Source organism: Ursus maritimus, unplaced genomic scaffold (assembly GCF_017311325.1).
Source record: "Ursus maritimus isolate PB19 unplaced genomic scaffold, ASM1731132v1 scaffold_19, whole genome shotgun sequence".
NCBI classification, from domain to species: Eukaryota; Metazoa; Chordata; class Mammalia; order Carnivora; family Ursidae; genus Ursus; species Ursus maritimus.
The window spans coordinates 55,465,055-55,485,102 of record NW_024424341.1 but is presented as its reverse complement, the minus strand read 5'-3'; the positions used below and the strand labels follow the sequence as shown (position 1 = coordinate 55,485,102).

The 20,048-nt window shown below is 54.2% G+C and overlaps 1 protein-coding gene across 1 annotated transcript in view; it reads right to left on the bottom strand.

The window, feature by feature from the left end:
• Nucleotides 1-14: 14 nt before the first annotated feature.
• The window catches only part of ARHGAP35 (Rho GTPase activating protein 35), a 72,806-nt gene continuing 52,772 nt past the window's right edge, over nucleotides 15-20,048 (bottom strand). Inside the window, exons 3-6 of the mRNA XM_008684488.2 lie at nucleotides 10,542-10,619; nucleotides 8,837-8,968; nucleotides 1,650-1,755; nucleotides 15-825 (exon numbers count right to left, since the gene is read on the bottom strand). Coding sequence (XP_008682710.1) covers nucleotides 468-825; nucleotides 1,650-1,755; nucleotides 8,837-8,968; nucleotides 10,542-10,619 — 674 coding nt within the window. The 3' untranslated portion in view covers nucleotides 15-467. The remainder of the gene's footprint in view (nucleotides 826-1,649; nucleotides 1,756-8,836; nucleotides 8,969-10,541; nucleotides 10,620-20,048) is intronic.

Sequence of the window (20,048 nt, the reverse complement as noted above, 5' to 3'; positions counted from 1 at the left end):
CGGGGGGGGGGGGGGGTTGCCGGCCCTGCCCTGGGGTGGCCCAAATCTCGGAGCCTCCTCCTGTTGGCACAGGCTGGGGCTCTGTCCAAGCAGTGGGTGGATGCCCCGAGGCTGGTATGTGTGGACAGGTGGGGGAGGTGGTCTGGGGAGCAGTGAGCGTGTGGAGGGCCACAGGGGCCACTGCCTGGCCAGTTCAGTCCTCAAAAGGGTCCAAGTCAAAGGGCAGGGCGCCCCCTGGCTGATGCCTGCGAACAGCTCCAGGTCTGCAGCGCCGGGCTCAGGGGGCCTGACAGCCCAGCCCAGCCCAGCCCACGGTAGACTGGGGCTCCTGCTCCCACTGAGGTCTTGAGAAGGTAACGGGGGAGGGGGACACTTGCCCCACCCCCACCCTGGTGGACCTGGTTTTGTTCAAGGCCAAACGCCACCCTGTTGAAAAGAGGTCTCCTTCTGCCCCAGGCCTTGATGGCTCACAGCGTGTGTTCGGCTTGAAGCTGGGAGGGGAGCAGGGCCTGCATGGGGGACTGGGGGGTGGGTGGAGGGGACTGGGGGGGTGATGGCTGACTCGTGACAGGTGTGGAGGTGAGGAAGGGGACGGTGGAAGCCACGGCAGAGGGGGAGCTGGGTGTGGCGCCAGGAGGCTCACTGATGGGCCGATTGTGGAAGAAGAAGGGGCACTGCTGGATGAAGAGCTCAATGATTGTCTGGTAGGTCCGCGTGGCGGTGAGGGCGTCCATGGTGCTGAAGTCGGGTCTCATCAAGGTGGGCCAGAAGCAGATGGAGAGGTTCTCACTGGTCATGAGATTCACCTTGTTGTTGTGGCTGACTCTGTGGGGGACACCAAACTCACGGTCAGAGCTCCGCAGGGCAGAGGGCCCTGGATGAGGCTCTCCGCCAGCAGGGCCCCTGCCCCATCCCCTGTGTGCTCATGGTCACTGTCGCCCCAACTGCTCTCCCTGCCTGCCCACCCCAACTTCAAAACAGGAAAGGCCCAAGCACAGCTCTCTGTGGCCTGGCCTGGAAATCGAGACCTGAGACCCTCTGTGGCCGGTCCTCTGCTCCCGTGTCGCCACTGGGCCAGCCCTGAGGAGTGGCTTTGAGGTCTTGGCTCATGGGATGCCCTCCACAAACCCCGTGGGTAGACAGTCTGCCTCAGGGACTCTCTTCCAGACACCAAAATGTGTGACGCTGCTCTGCCTGAACAGAGGGAGTGCGTACATCCCGCACTGGAGTTCCATGCAATACCACTCTGCCAAGAGAGGAACAGGTTTGCCTGGAAAACCAACCTATTCTGTCTGTGAAGAAATCTGGGCAACAGTCCGTTGACAGGCTTCCTGCCTGGAGCTGCTGCACTTACTTGACAGGTTCAAGTTTCTTCCCAGCACCCCCATCTTGTCCAGGGTTTCGTCACACACAGGAGAGGACTTTGGGCACGCTTGGGGCCGCAGGGGCCTCTCGGAGAGAACCAGGATGGAAATGTAAGGAGGAAACTGTAACGAGGATGCTCCCTGGTGAGCCAGATGGGCCCCACTGAGGAGCTGCCCCAGCAGCCGCTGGCGGGCCAGCCGGGCCCAGCTTCATTCTGCTGCTAGCTGGCCCTGACTGGCAATTTCGGGAGAAGGGAAGACCAACTAGCAAGCCCTGCAACATACTTGTTCAGGTGCGAGATGACGTATTTGAAGACTTCGTGGTTTTCCTTTGGAAATTTCTTGAGTACCTCCTTAAGGGCATGTAACTTCTGCTCCCGGTCATTGATTTCTGAGGAAAGAGAAAACCAAGACTTTCGTGGCCATGGCTGGTGGGTGTTACGGGCTCAAGACAGATACTGGTCCTGGGCAGGTGGTGAGACAAGTCGGATGAGGGCCACCTCGGGGCACAGCCCAGGGCTTTCAGACAAGGTCAACCCCAGTCTTTCCCCCAAAAGCTTCTGCCCAAGGCAGGCACACCTGGCGGTGGCACCGACCCAGCAGCCAGGCCCACCTCTGGGTCCCAGGCCCCTGCTGAAGGGGAGCACTGTGTGCCTGGGGCTTCCTGGCCCCCACTACCCGAGACTCAAGGATCCACAGAGACACCGCCATAAAGAACACCATTCTTTGCTCATCCGGTTGCCCCTGGAGACAGGCATCCCAATACAGAAAGCCTGCGTGCTTCCTGACCAGACGGGGGAGCGCTGCCACCCACCCACGCCAACAGACTGTCTAGGGAGGGAGTTTGTCATAAGACCAGGGCTCTGTCCTTTTCCTAGAGACACAAGGACCCTCTACAGATCTCCCTATTGGAGGAGCTGATGGAAACAGTGGGGGAATTCTCATGCAGTTCATCAAAGGGACTACGCACCCCCTTCCCCCACTACCGCCCACACTTTGCCCATCATGGAATCCTAATGTAGTGGGAGCCTGAAAACAAGTTAACCCGAGTAAGTGCTCATCTACACCAGGCTTGGTTCGGTTAGTTGTCGGTGTCCTATATGAGGCAGGGGCTTGTCAGCGCACTGAGGGACAAGGAAGGTGACGTTGCAGAGCTTGGGAACCAAACCCCACTGACGGGCTGTGGAGCCTGAGCGTGGCCCATCGTGCTTGCTCCCTGGGGTCCTGGCTGCCCTTTCTTGAATACATTTGGCTTGCCTTGGCTGGGAGAGCTGGCCCAGATTTCTCTGAGCATGAAAAACCTCCCTACGGCTACTTCTTAGAGCTGAAAGTGACACCTAGGACCTAGAAAAACCACAGTTGATCCAGGAAGAGATAACAGCTCTCCCACACTTACGGTTGTGGGGGTGGGTGAATGGGGGAATTGCTAAAAAAAATATGATGGTTCCTGGGGCGCCTGGGTGGCTTAGTCGTTAAGCGTCTGCCTTCGGCCCAGGGCCTGATCCCAGGGTCCTGGGATCGAGCCCCACACTGGCCTCCCTGCTCCGCCGGGAAGCCTGCTTCTCCCTCTCCCACGCCCAATGCTTGTGTTCCCGCTCTCTCTCGCTGGCGGTCTCTCTGTCAAATAAATAAATAAAATCTTAAAAAAAAAAAAAGATGGTTCCTGACTGGTTTGGGGGCACAGACTCCTTTGTGATGGCTGTAAGCTCTGGAGCCTCTCCTCAAACATGCCGTGTACAACTCTGTCTACAATTGCTGGAGGCTCACAGGCTCCCCAAAACTCATCCTGTTCCTTAGGAGCCTATGGCCTCCAAGTTAAGAACCTCTGAAGCAGGTGACGTGCCTCCAGGGTCACGGTCTGGGGACACGCGGGAGGAGCTCGGCTGGGGCTACACTAGGAAGGACAGGCGGAGTTGCACGGCTGGGAAGGGACGGCAACATGCAGGGAGGAAAGGCTGTGCAGCAGGTCAGAGCCCAAACCCAACCCGCGTGGTCCTGGGTTCAAATCCTATCTCTGACACGGCCAGCAGTGTGACCGTGGATGAGTGACACTTCTGGCATGCACCGCTTGTCTGTAGGAGGGGCTGACGACGGCGATGCCACACGGTGAGACACAGAGCTCACACGAAGACACGCGGTCAGCACCGGCAGTTAGCCTGAGGGCAGGAAGCAGTGGGAAGGGAGGCCGCGAAGATGGGCAGGGCTGGAGCGACCCCAAGCTTTTGCCGGCAGGCTCGTGGGCATGAAACCCGGTGAATCTTTTGACTCAAGAGTGGGACTTGATAAAAATCGTGTTTCGGTAACAGCTGTCTGGTAGAAAATGACGGAAAAACCACAGGAACTAATTGTGTGGGGCCGTTATCACTGTCAGTGCTCTGCACCCAAGCTTTATTTTAAGGGTTTGACCTCGAGAGTACCCTTTCTCTCTGGCTTTGAGTTTCAAAAACCTTTCCTGTTAAACCTCAGTACAAAGTTTACTTAAAACACATCCAGCGCTCTCATTAGGAGGAGGGACTGTCTTGACACCTGAGGAGCATATGCGGGGCTCAGAATCTCCCTCAACAGAATCATCATGCCCCCTCCCGGACGACAGTTGAGCACAGGTCACGCCGGCACCGTGCGCGCCACAAACACAGCTGTGTGTTCCCATGAGGCATTTGACCCCCGGGGCACCTGCACCCAAGAGCGGGCCGGGCCTCCTCCGTCCTCTTGGCTAGAGGCAGGAAGCCGGGATGGCAATGACGGGGGCCTGTCCTCCATGGAGCCACAAGGATGTCTGCTGTCTCTCTGTCTTCCTTGGGAGGAGGAGGGAGCAGAGGTGGGAGTACCGGGACCCACACGCTGACCTCCCATGTCACACGGCAGCAAGGTGCCCAGCAAGGCCCTAGATGGTCCCCCTCCTTGTGCATCCCCCCTCCCTTTCTCCAGCCGGCTTCGAGGTGCACGTGCTCACGAGTGCAGAGGAGCACGGAGTGTGGCGGGAGGAGGAGGAGGGAGGACATCAAGGAGAGCAACAGGAAGCTTCTCAGTACAGAGCCCAGCCCTCCCTCTGACTCATGAAAAACACGGCCCATCTTGCTGACTTGACCTCGCTCGCCTCCTCTCTCAAGCAAGCGAACCTTCTCTCTGGCACTCTGCCAGAGTGCTAATGGGACAAGGTCGGAGTCACTCTTTGTGCAGCCCTTACCACACTGGGCTCCCCTTACATGCTGGCGGAGAAAACGCCAAGAGGCAGCGCCACGGACGGGAGACTGGTGAGGGGGAAGGCGGGTGGGCGCAGGCGTCTCCCGGTCCCGCACGCCTGCTCGGGGCCGCCTGCCTTCCGCCGCGCTGCGGAGCTCTCCAACTCCAGGGATCCTCTCCGAAGGTAGAGGTGGGATGGCAAGGGCACCTCTGCAGGGCCAGGGCCTCCCCAGCTCACACCGCGTACTGGTGAAATTAGATCTCAGCCAACCGACACAGCAAGACAGCTTCCTGAGGGGCGTTTTCAGGCCGGCTGAACCCAGACTAATCTGGACACAGCCCAGGCGACGGAGAACTCACTCAGACTAAGAAGTACCCCGAGACCGCAAGAGGAAGCAGAGGCCACGGCTTTGGGTTAACTTGCCACACTCCTCACGGCACACAGATCAACTGAGGCTCCAAGAAGTATGACTACTGGTCCAAGGTCACACAGGTTGCTGTCGGGGTTCTTGCCCTGGCTGGTGCGCTCTGCTGCCCCCTTCAGCCCCCGCCATCAGACTGGAGGCTGGGATCTGCTGCCACAAAACTCAGAATCTGGAGGAAAATCTCTGATGGCCTCAGACCATATCGCGCACCTGCACCAGCAGAAAAGGAACAGCCCAGTTCAAGGCCCTGTCACCCTCTCAGTGGTACACGGAGACCCGCACAGCATGCAACCCCCACCTCTCCCTCAGGTGCAAAACGAGTCCGAGGCCAAGATTTCATTCTATTGGGCCTGGAATGGAAGATTCTGGGTGTCTTTCTGCGGGAGCCATGACCTTGTAGTCACCTGTTCTGTGCCTCCTACCCCATCGGACCGAGGCAGGGACCACACGCTCATCTGTCCATGCCATCTACCCTGTCCCACACAGGGCCTGGCACATGCCAGGATGTGAGTGAGGAACACCCCTGTGACCCGACGCAGTTATCTCGACAGACAAAAAAAGGAAGCAGGATCCAGAATTAGTTTACCATCTCTAGCTGTAAGGTGGCCCACCTCTTGACGGGAATGGTGAGACGGTGCGCCAGTACCCGGAACACTCGGGGCACATACCCCTCTGACAAGCCAGTGAAAGCCACTGGTCTGTACACTGAACTGCGCACAGGGAGCTGTATAAGCAGTTACAGGGCTAAGGAGGCTCAGACCCTCTGGATGAAGACAGAGCTAGCTCTAGGACCCCGTGCGGCACGCAAGACGGAGGACGGGGCCTGTGGGGGACTGGCTGGACTGGGGGGATTCCACATCGGTGGTGGTGGGGTTGGGGGTGTCGTTGAGAGGGGGAGGAGAACACGTGGGGTGAGAATAAATGATAACAGATGGTAAAGGCCAGGGTGAGGTGTGCGGGTGACATAGAACAGGGTACTCAAAGCCCTTTTCTCTGCCTCCTGAAATCCTAGTCCTCCCTGAAGCCACAGCCCAGGTGCCACCTCTTCCATGAAGCCCTCGACCCTAGTCCTCCCTCACTGCATTTCCTGCACTTCTAGCTCAGCTGGCTTCATTCTGGCAGGTAACTGATGTACGCACCCTGGGAGGGCAGGGACACTGTCTCTGCACAGAAGGTCAAGCCCCAGCACGCCACTCCCTAAGCGGTATGGGCGGCGGCCGCTGCTGTTACTCACTTCTGAATCACCCACACATCACCTTGAGTAGGCTAGGAAGATGACTGGTGAATAATCACAAAAATCTCTATTTGTGGGCATTTTTTTTTTTTAGAGATTTTATTTATTCATTTGAGAGAGAGAGACAGAGATAGAGAAGGGACATGCAGGGGGAGGGGCAGAGGGAGAGGGAGAAGCAGGCTTCCTGCTGAGCAGGGAGCCCAATGTGGGGCTGGATCTCAAGACCTAGAAATCACGACCCGAGCTGAAGGCAGACGCCCAACCATCTGAGCCACCCAGGCGCCCCTATCTGTGGGCATATTTTCAGCAACGTTCAATATTGTGAAATTCTGGAGCTAACAAAACAATTTGATAGTGACCTTGGTATTTGTTGTGATGGGATCTGAAACCATTTCCAAGCCCTGAACACACACAGACACAACAGCTCTTAGGTATTAAGTGGGAAGAGCTGGTCAAGTTGATGTTGCCATGGAAACCCAGCCAGGCTGGGAATACCTACTTTTGGGTTTGAAAATCTTTGTTTCATAATGTCCCTTAACACTAACGCTGGTCTGGCCTGGTTGGTGTCCCTGGCTCAGTTAAACCCACCCCAGGACACTCACAGCCCCAGTGGCCTTGGAAGGTGCCCAGTCAGCGAGATCCTTCCCCCACCCCCACCTTCCGCCCACCCCCAGGTTCAAGAAAACGGAGCCCCAGCTGAGTAGCTCCAGCTGACTAGCTTGGAGCACAGGAAACACACAATGGGAAGAGGAAGCAGAAATCTCCACCCTTTTCCAGGCTGCAGGAACAGCAAGAAGCTCCCTTCCTCAGCGGTGGAAGCCAGGGACGCTGCTATAGGAAGGGCAGCTGATTCCCTATCAGTAACACCTCCCTCCCCTGCCCCTCGCTTCCCCCCAAAAAACAAAAAGATGCTATGTCAGCAATCCCTGCAGAAACAATGGGATTCTGTTGGGAGCCGGAACTCTATGAGCCTCTAGATGGCGCCAAGTCAAGACAAATGCTGACGGGAATCCTCCCGCTTGGAGCGCGGAGCGCAGAGTACCAGCCCACACCTTTTCTTCCTAACTTCCGCCCACAGCGGAGCCTAGGTGGAAATCAAGCTGGCTCCAGATGGAGATTTCCTATGTGCTTCACATCTGGGCCAGCCCGGAGCCTGTCGGAGGAGTGATCGCTCGGAAGGCTCTATCTTTGGACAGCAGGAGCAGAGCACCTGTCCCCACCCAACTCAACTCATCTGGAGAAACCTGGACTCCTGCTGGGAATGAAGGCCAGGCAACCCGATGACAGTGCCAGAACTCTGCGCTTCCGCTCCATCCCTGATGGGTTTGGATAAGTTCAGAAGCTGTGAGAGAGTCCCATCTGCCAAGACCATGGGGATAAAGCACAGCAAAGGTGGCACCCAGCTTGCAGAAACACACATTACCGGAAATGCAGACCAGGGAAGGGTGACTCCGGGGGCCCTTGAATTCCCAGCAGCAGCCAGGTTCTGACAGGGGCGCCTCCACAGTTCGGGGTGGGCTGCTGTCAGCATCCCCGTTTCCCGAAGTCACTAAGAGCCTGTGATCCAAGACTTAAAACCCTGATTTATGACTTCCCCCAAATTGCTACCCACACCATCAGCCTTGTGAGTAAATCATGCTGGCTTAAAACTCCCTCTTTTGAGTTGGGCAGCGATGAGATGAGACTAAGGTCCTGTGGTCTAAGGAACACAGCTCCCTTTCCTCCCCCCCCTCCACCCCTTGGTCACTGGCCAAGACCCTCCCTTCTGCAGCTGCACAGCAAATGGCTCCTTCTGGGGGTCTTGGCCCACCAGGCTTGCAAAGCAGGAAGGCCGCCTTTGACTAAAAAAGGGAAAAAGTGCCACAAGGTGGGAAGCTGCAGCTCGGCCCCGAGTCCAGGAAAGGCTGCCCGCTGGGAAGGCTCCCAATACAGCGACAAACGTCTCCCGAGAGGGGCAGGTCAGGGCGGAAACAGCTGTTGGGGTCGGCAGGATGGCACACAAAGGTCGCCAGTAAAACCAGAGGTGCTAACTTGCTACAGCCCCAAGCGGTCATCTGGTTAGGGCGATTCGAGCTGTCCCTTTCCCTCCAGAGGCTGGGTTCCTCCGAGGTGGGCTGGCTCCAGACCACATGCTGACTTTCTTATAAGAGGGATGGGTGAGCGAGGGGAGAAGAAAGGCCTGTTACAGCCCTGCCTCTAGATCTCTCCTAATCTTCCATGAACGGGAGTAGGGACAGTGTCGTAGGAAACTAAGGGTCAGGGAAGGTTGCACCGGCCATGCTTACGCTGTGGACAAGCCAAGGAGCCGGGATGTGACTCAAGTCTGATACAAAGCCAGACTCTTAACTCATGGAGTTCTGGGGGAACCTGCAACTCTCCGGACAGAACCCTTATTAGAAAAGCCCCTCTGGTCTACAAAGGCAGGGGCCTGATCTGCAAGCCCCTATGGAGTCATCCTTTGTTCCCTGTCCCTCTGTCCTTTTGAGCCCAGCTCGAAGAGCCAGAGTGTCTGCTCCCTGAGCGCAGGACCCATTCTCATGGTGCTGCAAGCCCTCTCCCTCAATTCACCCAACACACTCAGCCCAGGGAGCTGCCTGCGTCCAGAGCTGGGCCGAGCGGCTGGTACTCACTGTGTGCCTCCACCAGATCGATCTGCATGTTGTACGGGACCAGAGGGTCTGGCAGCTCCGAGAAAAAGCTCTTCATGGCGCCAGCCACGGTATTCACTGTGAAGTCCTTCTCCGCCAAGTCCAGGTTGTGGTCTGAAAGGAAGTTGGGAGAGGGAGGGCAATGTAAGCTGGACAGAAGCAAAAGGAAAACTCAGTGCTTAGGGGAAGTCAGAGAAACCTCGAAGACCCCTGGAGCCTGGGCAGGGACTTGGGATTATCACAGACTGAACAGGAGGTGGCATCCCTGGGCACTGCTAAAAAACACACTGTGAGATCTGCAGACTGAGGCTGACACCCCAGGTCTCCTTCCAAGGTCATCCTTTGAATAGAGCAACTGCACCCCGTCATTCTGGGCCGCCCAACTCCCCTTGTCTGGCTGGGATGTGGTGCTACCGCTTCCTTACACCCTCCCCTCTGGAAAAAATAAAGGACTTTCCTAAAAGGTTGGCTCGCTTTTCACAGTGGGTTACAGAACATTACCAACAATCTTGACTGCTGCCTCCATCCTTGTTCCTTAAAGTGGCAGGGTGACTAGACGCCTCGTTCTCCCTCTGGCCCCTCCCAGCCTACGACACCACTGACCCCTGTGTCTTTACTTTTCTTTGAATACTTTACTGCATTCCTGATTTACAAGAAATCATCTACTGTTAGACACGAGCTGCTTCCATTTTGGGGGGGTATAAACTGTTAACAGATTCCTGTATATACACAAGTACATACCCAAGTGTGTGGCTACACCCTCATTTTGACCTCGTGCTCCCTATCCTGCAAGATAAACAGGTGTTTCCCTTCCCTAGTGGACGTCCTCCCCCCGCTGCCAGCTAACAGAGACCGACCGTGGCGCTGCAAAGTGCGATGGCCCCCGGGGAGCCCGGGGCTAGGGTGCCTGCTCCTGGCTGCAGCTCTGTCCTATAGGCCCACACGGGCTGCCTGGCTTCAGAGTCTGGCCTGGTCTCCTCGGCCCAGCCACATGCCGAGCTGGCTCCTACTTTGATCCTCGGCTTACTCTGCTCTCTGGCTGGTGACATCTGAGAACTTTTACTGCTCTGGCTCGTTTGCTTCTGGCACCGTGGGTGTGACTTCTCATCCCGTAGCTGCTCCATTCTAGGACGGAGAGTTTGGCTCTCTGGCTCTAGGCCTCTGAGACCTAGCTTAGGAGAAAGGAGTCCCTGCCAAGAGCCAGTCTAACTCACGAGATTTCAGCTTTGGGAGCCCGGGTGCCAAAGCTCAGCTGATCATAACTGTTCCCTCTCACTGACTCTCTCGTGCAGGGATTTTGCAAGGAGGGGAGTCATGTGTATTCCTGGGGCCCCAGCAAAACAGGACCATGACCGCAACCCCACTTTGTATTATGTGCCTGCAACTACCCTTGTCAGACCCACTGCAAGGGAAGTAAGGCTCCCAGAGGTGACCGAGGCGCACGCCAGGGTGACCTGCAACAGTGTCTGTGGACGGTGACATGGGGAGCAGCTGGCTGACGTGTGTTTGGCAGGGAAGATGCTTCTGTTTGCTGACAGGACCTGTCCCCCCTCCTCCACACGGCAGTGTGTGCATGGGGACAAGGCTAACTGGGGCCGAATGCTCTCTCTCTCTGTCAGCAAGCCCGGCTGTCCCGTCTGCCTTGACTGGCTCCAGCCTCCGATGCGTGGCCAGGCTGCGGCCTTACCTTGGTCGAACTGTCTCTGCAGACTCTCCATCTCAGACTTATTCCCGCTGACCCGGTAGATACCTTCAGTGCTCAGTCCTGAGGAGAAACAAGCAGGTTTCTTAGGAGCAGGGAGTACAGAGCAGAGAACGAGGAGGACTGGACTTGAGCAAAGACAGGGTGATTCCACATGGCACCCGCCAGAGGAACAGGCTGAAGTGCTCTGGACTTTCCAATGTGCTTCAACGCACTCTCCCCCCCGTTTTCTTTTTCACGTCAATATTTAAAAATACTTTTTTGTAAATATTAAAATAATGTGTAAGTACCTCAGCTAATTTTTGTCCACATTTTGATGTACTCTTCTGAATTTTTTTTTTTTTTTAAGTAGCTCCAACGTAGGGCTTGAACTCACAAGCCCAAGATCAAGAGTCACATGATCTACCACTAAGCCAGCCAGGTGGCCCTTGAATTTTGTGTTTTTTTCTTCTTTTTAATGGAGATAATACTGTGCTTTAACCCGCCCTTTTCACTTACAAAGTATGTTGTGAGCTTATCCTAATCATTAAATATTCTTTTTCATTTTAAAGACATCAAAGTATACAATAACTTTAAAAATAGTCCTACTGTTAATCATTTAGGTTTTCCCGAGTTTTCTCTGTTAAAATACCCCACAATTATGTTTCTTATGTTTTCTGGATAGCTAGTAAGTTTAACAGATTCTTGGCAGTGTGTGTTTCTTACTTTGTGAATTTCCTATTCATGTTCTTGTCATTCTGGTTCATTTCCCTATGAGTGGTCCCTCTCATTGTGTACTTGAAAGAGGCCTCTGAAAAGTAAGGAACTGACCATGTTAACATTACATACGTTTACATTTTCCTCCTCTTTGTTATCGGTCTTCTAATTCTGTATATTGAATTTTTTGAAGTCCATAATTTAAAAATTTTAGGTTTTCAAGACCAGTTTCTTTATGATGTCTCCCTTTGTTTTTATCTTTGAATAGATTTTCCTATTCTGAGAGCAGATACTTCTATTTCTTCTTTCTTGATCTTTTATTACCCCCCCCAACGTAGCTCTGTGATGCTTCTGTAACTGATTTAGTATACAGCGTCAGGTAAGGAAAGAAACAATACTTAAAAACAATACTAAAATTTAGTTAAGTAATAGAGAAGAATATAAAGTATCAGGTGAGAGACTGACCTCCCCTTCACCCCTCACCCCAGGAAGCACTGCTCAGCCTGGAGTGGATTCCAATCACTGGCTACTGACACCTCCACCCCACCCCCACCCCGTCTCAGGGAAGGAAAGGCCACTGCTGCACCCTTAAGATCACACAGCTCTAAAGGATGATGCAGTCACAGTGAAGAGCAGAGTGCATCTCACGGCTAAACCAACCTGCTTAGCCGAAAGGGCACTGAGGACGTGCCCTGGAGCCAACACCAAACACCAGAAGGCAGTGTGGGCAGCGGACAGAGGGCCGGCGGACAGAGGGCCGGCGAGTGTCTCTGTCAGTTATCACTGTGACTCACGCCTCTGGAGAGGCAGCCATCAGGCAAGATCAAAGCAGTCAGCCTATCTCTGGGGCCCCAGAATAGTGGCAGGTGAACCTTTAAAGAACATCGATGCCAAAGTCATCAATTCTCTGGCTTAAAAGCTGTTAATTGCACATGGGCCTTTTACCCCCCCGAGAAAAGGGGGTTAACAGGCCAGCCCCGAGGACATATTACTGTGCAGTGCCTAGGTACAAAGGAGCCGCCCTCACTGCATCTGGAGGGAAGGAGAAGTGCGTACATTTGCCAAACCTGAGGCCCCAGATGCAACCCGCCCCCCCCTTCGGAGCCCACATTTCCTGAGCTTAGGTGCTTTCCCACATCCACCTACCACTCACTCATTGAGTCCTCAGCCCCATTGGGGAGGAGCTCCAGGAGAGAGGACAAGGGTGAGAAAAGCGAGGATCCAAAAGGTGAAACCCTTGCCCCAAATCGCAAGGACGTTAAAGTCCAAGTCCAGGGCCTCTCCCACTCGTGCCCCTCAGTGCTGTTCTGGAAGATGTCGGACATCTATTCAACAGGTTGGGGTCTGGACCACAGCCTCCTCCCAGAAGAAATGCCACACCTGAGTGAAGCCCGTGGGCCCTCAGCATTCTGGGTTGCTTTTGAGATGGCACATCTGCTGCTGCTGTCAATCCCCAAAGGTCAGAGGTCAGGGATGGTTCTCAGTGACTTTTCCAAACTGTCTCAGACATATTTAAATTTTCTACCATTTCACATCCCAGGTAACACTCACGCAGTTACACACAAAGCCATCGCCATTTTGACAAGCCCTGGGTATGTGTCAGCAGGCACAAGGCTTCACCCCCTAGGCTGGAAATATACCTATTCTCTACATAGCCTTCCCTTTATCTGAGTATCTAAGATACTCCAGCACTAAGGCAACAAAGGCACAAATGGCAGGAGCCTGCGAAGTCCTTGAGAACGTAGCAACAGCCGCAGCGCCTGAGCCCGTATGGAGAGACCCTGTGTGAACTGTAGAAGACAGACCCTGACAGCCTCCTTTCACCATTCACCATCCTTTGGCAACTCTGCCCTGCAGTGTGGAGAGGAGTCCTCTGCATGGTCCCCTCGTGCCACCTGCCCCAGCAGCACCCGGAGGGCAGAAAACTAGCTGCATGTCAGCTCTCTGGAAATGATCCGAGGCATGGGCCTGCTGAAACCTCATCAGACGGATGATCACGAGAGTAGAGGCATTTGAAAGCGCAAGGCCAGCTCCACGGCACCAATTAATCATCAACTTAGTATTTCCTGTAATCGGGACACATGTTTATTTTACGAAATCCCATTTTAAAAATAGCAATTCTGCTGCTGCCCTACATGGCGCCACGGCATAATTTAGGCAAGGTATCACTGGCTAGGCCAGTACCATTTCGCACAGCTACTAATTAGACATCAATGAAATAACAACAAAAGCCTTACAGCAGACTGCAACACCACAAAGGGGGTTACTGAAGCCGGGCGGAGGCCAAGCGACACAGCTGAGTGTGAGGGCGCCGGACAGAGCCGGACTGGCCTCCGAGGGCCGCGCGTCCGGGACCCGCGCAGAGGCACACTCCAGCGCCGACTCTGGCGCCCGCCCCCCGGCTGCACGTCCATTCCGGGCCCACAAGTCCACTTGAGAAGCTTCGGCCTCAACTCTGAGGCATCTCTACACACCAGAAATCTCCGAAGACTCACTACCAACGCAGAGTCTCGGCTCGAGGCCTTTTTTTTCTTTCCTTTTCTCAGAAAGCCCTATCTGAAAAAGCCCTTCAAATACCTTCTGTGTTGAAGTTAATCTTTGGGAATAGAACAAGAGAAAGTTCAGCAAGGCCAAGGTTACTCTCTTCAAATACCTGACACAACGGTCATGTAGAAGAGTCTCGTTCCAGTGGCTCTAGAGAACAGAGCCACGACTAAGAACGGAAACTGCAGGAAGGGAAGCGTTCTCTCACCGTGTGAACTATCAGGAGTTGCAGCCGTCACCCGCTGGCATCGGCCAGGGCTTCCGAACTCCCTCTTAGCCGGATCGCCATTTGTCAAGGGTTGCTGTTTAAAAATATTAATACCTGGTCTAGGGGGATCGCTAACAACAACCATCATAAATCACTTACAGAACGTTTACCGCGAGAGCGGCACATAAGAACAAGTGTTCACTACACAGTTCTACATTAGTTCTCACAACAGCAGAGACTAAAAGGCCAAGTCAGATGCACAAGGTCTGAGAGCTGCGGAATCGGGACTTGAACCCCATCTGACTTTAGAGCCTGCATTCTCTGACTACGTTCGAAATTGTCAGTTCTCAGATCGTGCTGGACTCCCGGGAAGGCCGGCTACTGTAATGCAGGGGCCAGGGCTCCACCTGCAGAGATGCCTGTTCTGGGTTTGGAGCGGGGCCCAAGAATGTGCATTTCCAGCACATCCCCGGATGTCGCTGGCCACGGAACCAACCATACGTTTTGATAACTGCCACTCTAGAAGATGGCCCAAACCTCTAAGATCTCTGACTCCTAAAATTTTTTTAAGATTTTATTTATTTATTTGACAGAGAGAGAGACAGCCAGTGAGAGAGGGAACACAAGCAGGGGGAGTGGGAGAGGAAGAACCAGGCTCCCAGTGGAGGAGCCTGACGTGGGGCTCGATCCCAGAACGCTGGGATCACGCCCTGAGCCGATGGCAGACGCTTAACGACTGAGCCACCCAGGCGCCCCAACTGACTCCTAAATTCTATGTTCAATAAAACTAGAAGCCGGGAGGGAGATACATACTAGGAGAAACAGATACCGGCTACTTCACAAACAAAGCATTTTCAAAAAGTATTGTAATTGCTGCTTTTTTGTAATAAAAGCAAGCCCTTAATGTATTCTTTAAACTTTATCCATGGCCGTGTATGACTTTCATTAAATGTTAAAAAATAGTAAAGAGAGGGGCGCCTGGGTGGCTCAGTCGGTTAAGCATCTGCCTTCAGCTCAGGTCATGATCCCATAGGTCCTGGGATCGAGCCCCGCATCGGTCTCCACGCTCAGGGGAGAGCCTGCTTCCCCTTCTCCCTCTATGGCTCCCCCTGCTTGTGCTCTGTCAAATAAATAAATAAAAATCTTAAAAAAAATAGTAAAGAGAAAGGCAAAGGGGACTTATTCTTTCTTTCACGGAATGTTCACTGAGCCCCTACATGGCAGATTAAGTGCCTTTCCAGAGCCTTTCAGGCGTGGTCTTCCTCAAACCTCTTTTGATGACCTCCGAAGGCTAGATGGCCCAGCACCGCTGGCCCTGAGGCATTCCCCATGGGCCGAGAACTGGCACACTGAGCCCTGAGCCAGGCTCCTCCCCGGCACCTGGCACACGGGGCATTGGGAGCTTGGAAACCAAAAGGGAGAATCACCTCCTGCCGGGGCATGTGTCTGATTTTCTGAAATGTCCAAACAGGTTTTTATTCCTGGATACCAAGCACCACTTCTCAGCACCAGTGTTCGTGGCCAGGAGCCTTTCCGCAGTTGGCCTGTGTCAGGCCTGGCCTCTGCTCATTCATACCAGGACTCATTCCTCCTCAGTTTCCTTTCTAGCAACAAATCGATACCTCTTCCAAGACAAACTGACTTGTTTAGTTCTTACATTCTATATTTAGATATAAAAAGTCAGCACTTTAGTCCTTTAAAAAAAACCTTAATTGGTGCTGCCGCTGCTCTAAAATGGCCCACGCCAGACAGGCCTTAACTACGCAACAACTTTTGTTGACTTTTCTGGGGGCTGAAATCTAATAGAGCATTCTTCTCTTTCATGCAGCTAAGAAGTCTCAGGAGGGCTAAATTTCAAGGCCAGAGGGGTGCCGAGAACTCAGGGAGAGAAGGAAACTCCCTCGACCATAAAATCTAAACTGTCTGGAAGAGGGCTGACCTCTGGGGAGGAGTAAGATGCCCTCCTTTTGGGTCAAAGGCCAGCAGTGGTGGTAGGCTCTCCTTCTGAGGACTGCACTGCAGCACTCCCACCTCAACGCAGGACGAGAGGGCTGGGGGGCAGTGGGGCACTGAGGTCAAAAGCAGAAGCTACTTGCTAGCCGGAAGGTCCTGGGCAGCTGGGTTCCCCTCTCCGTGGCCTACTGGTGCACTCTCAGGAGACCTGAGCACAGGGCTAAGGGAGTAGCTATTACCCACAAGATCGGAGTGGAACGCAAGTTGGCAAGTGGAGGAGCACCTGAGTTTTGCTGCCTGGGAGACACGGGTTCGAATCCTGCCCGAATTTGGCGTACCTGAACACCTACCTTTCTCAGGCTGCTGCGAGGGACTGCTGAGAAACCCATGCAGAATAAAGCCCACAGCTTAATGCCTGCCATTTTTTCCCCTTTGCTCCACACTCTTAACAAGCCTCAACAGCAGCGCCTGCCTGGAGGCATGGCCTGTTCTGAGGGCTCGGCCAAAACAAGCCAGTCGGCAGAAAACTATTTTAAAACATGCATGGGCTTTGACACTAAAGTGACCTCAATTCTTATCCTGGCTCTGTCTCACAGCTGGCTGGGTGACTGAGGACAAATCACTCCACCTCTCGGAGCCTTGAGTTCCTCATCAAAAACGGGGTTGTGTATTAATGACTCTTGTCGGGATGTGGCCCAGTGTGAGGCTGCACGTATAAAAGTAAGCAGTGCAGCGGCGGGCACACCGCGAGCATAATGATGCTGATAAAATAATGATGGGAGGGGGAGGGGACTCTGGCGGAGGGCTGACTCTGTGCCGGGCCCTCCTCTCAGTTCCTCACTGGAACTGTCGCGGTGAATCCGCCCAATAATGTTTTGAGATAAATAGTGTTTTTATTTCCATTTGACAGATGGCAAACAGAGGCTCAGCGAGGCTGAGCCATTTGCCCAAGGCCACAGGGCTGGGTGGGCAGTGGGGGCAGGCCCTGAGCTGGCTCACTCAGGCTCCGGCTCAGATGACTGTACAGGGTGCTCGAGCGCCTGGGACGGTAGGTCGCCGTCCCTTGTCCTTGCCTATGTGGTGTGTGGCTTACGTCCGTTACGGGTTCTGAGAACATTTCCCTTGTGCAATCCTATGCGTTCATCTCTTCATTCACACCCCACTCAGCGTCCTCCTCTGTCAATTGGAGGGTGAGGAGGAAGAGCTTCAGAAAAAATGCCGCCTCCTAGCCAGAGAAAAAAGCCAGCCAATGGCAAGTGTCCCTGCTTTATTCCTGTGATGCAGTTCTACTATTGACGACCTGAAAGAGTCCCCACCAGATCTCCCTGTTGCCTTCCTGTTCTGGATGTGCCTGGAATGATTTTCTGGCTCTTCTGTTACTCGAACACTAGGGTCACTTTGGCCCCGCCAGTGCCCCTTTGTTAGCTGTCTTCCCTTGGTAATTCCCTCGTCAATCAAGATCTGTTTCTGGCAATGCCAGACCTCCTTTCTCCCCATGACAGAATGCCACTAACACTCTATTATGACTGCTTGACCGGGTGTTAGCCCCACAAGTAGGCACTGTGGCTTTATAAATTTCCAACGCTATTGTACATACACACAGTCATGTCATAAATCTCGAGGCTGAGGAGGAAGGGAGAGAAGAGATCTGGAGGGAAGAGATGAAAATATCACACCAGGTCTGGGGCATCATATGGCTCTAGCATCTGGCTGATCCTTTATAAGCTACCCATGTATTTACTGCCATTAACTGTGAAAGAGGGCTTCTGGACTCTGCTCTGAGCCAAACAAGGGGCTCTGTATTTTTCTGACTTTCAAGAAAACGCACACCCCCATAGATGTGTTTAAGAAACACTGACAAAGTGAACTTTAGGTCAGCCTAGAGTTGATGCCGCCTGTTCCAGGCAGCACGGGACGGAGGGGAGAAGAGAGTGTGACCCATAATCGAGGTGAGCAGACTGTACCCTGCAAAGCAGCAATCAATGCTCCAAGCCAGGAGCAGCTGGGAGACCCTTCTGCCAAGAATTCGAGCATCCTTGGGATTCTGGGTGTGACTTCGTCGGCACTCACACAAGCCCAGTGGCACGGGGGTGACAGCCGTGTGACTCTGAGGCGAGCTGGTGCCACCACAGTGAGGGGTCTCACTGGCTAACAAAGAGCTACTAACAAAGAAACAGCCCCAGCTAGCATACAGGTACAAAGTGTCACCACCAGCCCCATGAGTACAATGCCAACTTCCTTTCCAACAGGCCCCCAAGTAGAAAGGCCCCTTGAGGTCAAGGCAGATTCCTCCCAAACATTAATGAGGGCAGAGGTTAACTTTTTTCAGGTTCCTGATTCCCAATGAACCATGAAAGGAACAAAGATGTCACCAATCACAGCCCAGTGTCCTTCCTTTCCTGGCTTCCCTTTCCTCAGTAAGAAGAGCACTTTTCATAGGTTAGAGGCCTAAAATCCTCAGGCAGAAAAGGGGGTTGTAGTCCGCACCAGTTGGCAATCCTTCCGCTCTGCACCTAGGATCAAATACAAACTCTACCACACGTGGCCTGGGGTGGCCTGCATCACGGCCCGAGCCTGCTCCCTGGCGCCCCCATCAGGCTGGCTTGGAAGCACTGGCCTTTTCTTGCCTCAGGGCCTTCCTACAGGTTGTTCCTTCCACTTTTACCTCCATTTTTTTTGGCTGGCTAACCCTCGCTCCCTCAGAGGGGGCTTTCCTGAGCCCCAGATCTAAATGAGATGCGTTAAGGCAACTGCTTCCATTTATGCAGCGCTTCTGCCACGGGCCAGGCTCAGGGATAAGCATGCGACGTGCACCATCTGGCCAAGGCCTCACAACCCCCTGTGAGCTGTACACTACCACCATTAGGGTTCCCATTAAAGCGGAGAGACAGAGCCACATGGCAAACGAACGGCGGGGCTGCTCTCGAACCCAGGCAGTCCGGCCCCCGAGCCTGTGCTTAAATCCCCACACCCCACTCGCCCCGTACTTTCTCACACGGCACCGGCAAACTGGCGAGTCCTCGTACAGCTGTGAGGCTATCTGCTGCATGCTGGCCCCCCGAGGAGGCCATGGGAGCAGGCAGGCTTCTCCGATGACCCTTCCAGGTATCTGGATTTGGCACAGTAGCTTGTACCTGAAGAAGGCGTTCAGCAATTACCCCCGGAAAGGAGGGAAGGAGAAATACGGTGCAGTTTCTCTGGTTGAAGAGAGGGAGGACGAGGACTGAAGCTGTGTGTTCTCAACTAGCCTCCTGCCTCCAGGCATACTGGCAGGCCTTCCCAGCCCCTGGAATGTGGGACACTGCAAGCCTTGGGCCTGGCCAGCACGGAGAAGGGGTTTCATAAACAAGTGTGCCCAACTCCTACCTTCCTTTATGTCCTGGCTGAGGGTCTGCGCTCCCTGCCTCCACGAGTCCCTGCGGAGGTCCCGGGGACTTAGTGATAAATTCATTATCTCACCGGGGTCAGTCATGTGCTATTCTGTGTGTGGCTTTCTGATCTGGGTTGTTCACTTTCAGAAGGCAGGGCCATAGTCTGGCTTTGGCTGGGATCCCCCACAAGTGGGCTGCACCCCTCCCCAGAAGCTGGACAGAGAACCACCACGCGCACAGGCATGCGAGTGAAAGAGAAAGGGGGAGCGAGGGCCAAAGGAGCCCCCCTCGGGTCACCGTTCAACGGCACAGGCGGGTGGGCTCCGTGGAGGCACGGATTGGGTACCACGTGCCCGGGCTGCTCTCACTGACCGCCTGCTGAACTGACTGGAGGAGCAAACGCAGCCCCTTCTCAGCTCAGCTCGCTGATGGCGGAGCAGCCCGGCTCGCTAAGCTCACCACTGCGCAGAGGGAAAGCACGACCGGAACAGCCCGGCCAGGCAGGCCTGTCGGAACTGTCTCGGGGATTTGGGCTTCCACCCAGACTATTTCTGTCTTGGATGGAAGGGCAGGATTACTCTGTGCAACAAGCTTTCCTTCTCTCTGGCTGCTGGGCGCTCCAGGCAGCTTGCCAGGGCATGCTGTTCTGATCGGGGCACTGGGTCCTGAGGAAATCCGCTAGCAGCCGGCAGGCACAAGCTACACAAACTCCGCTTATCT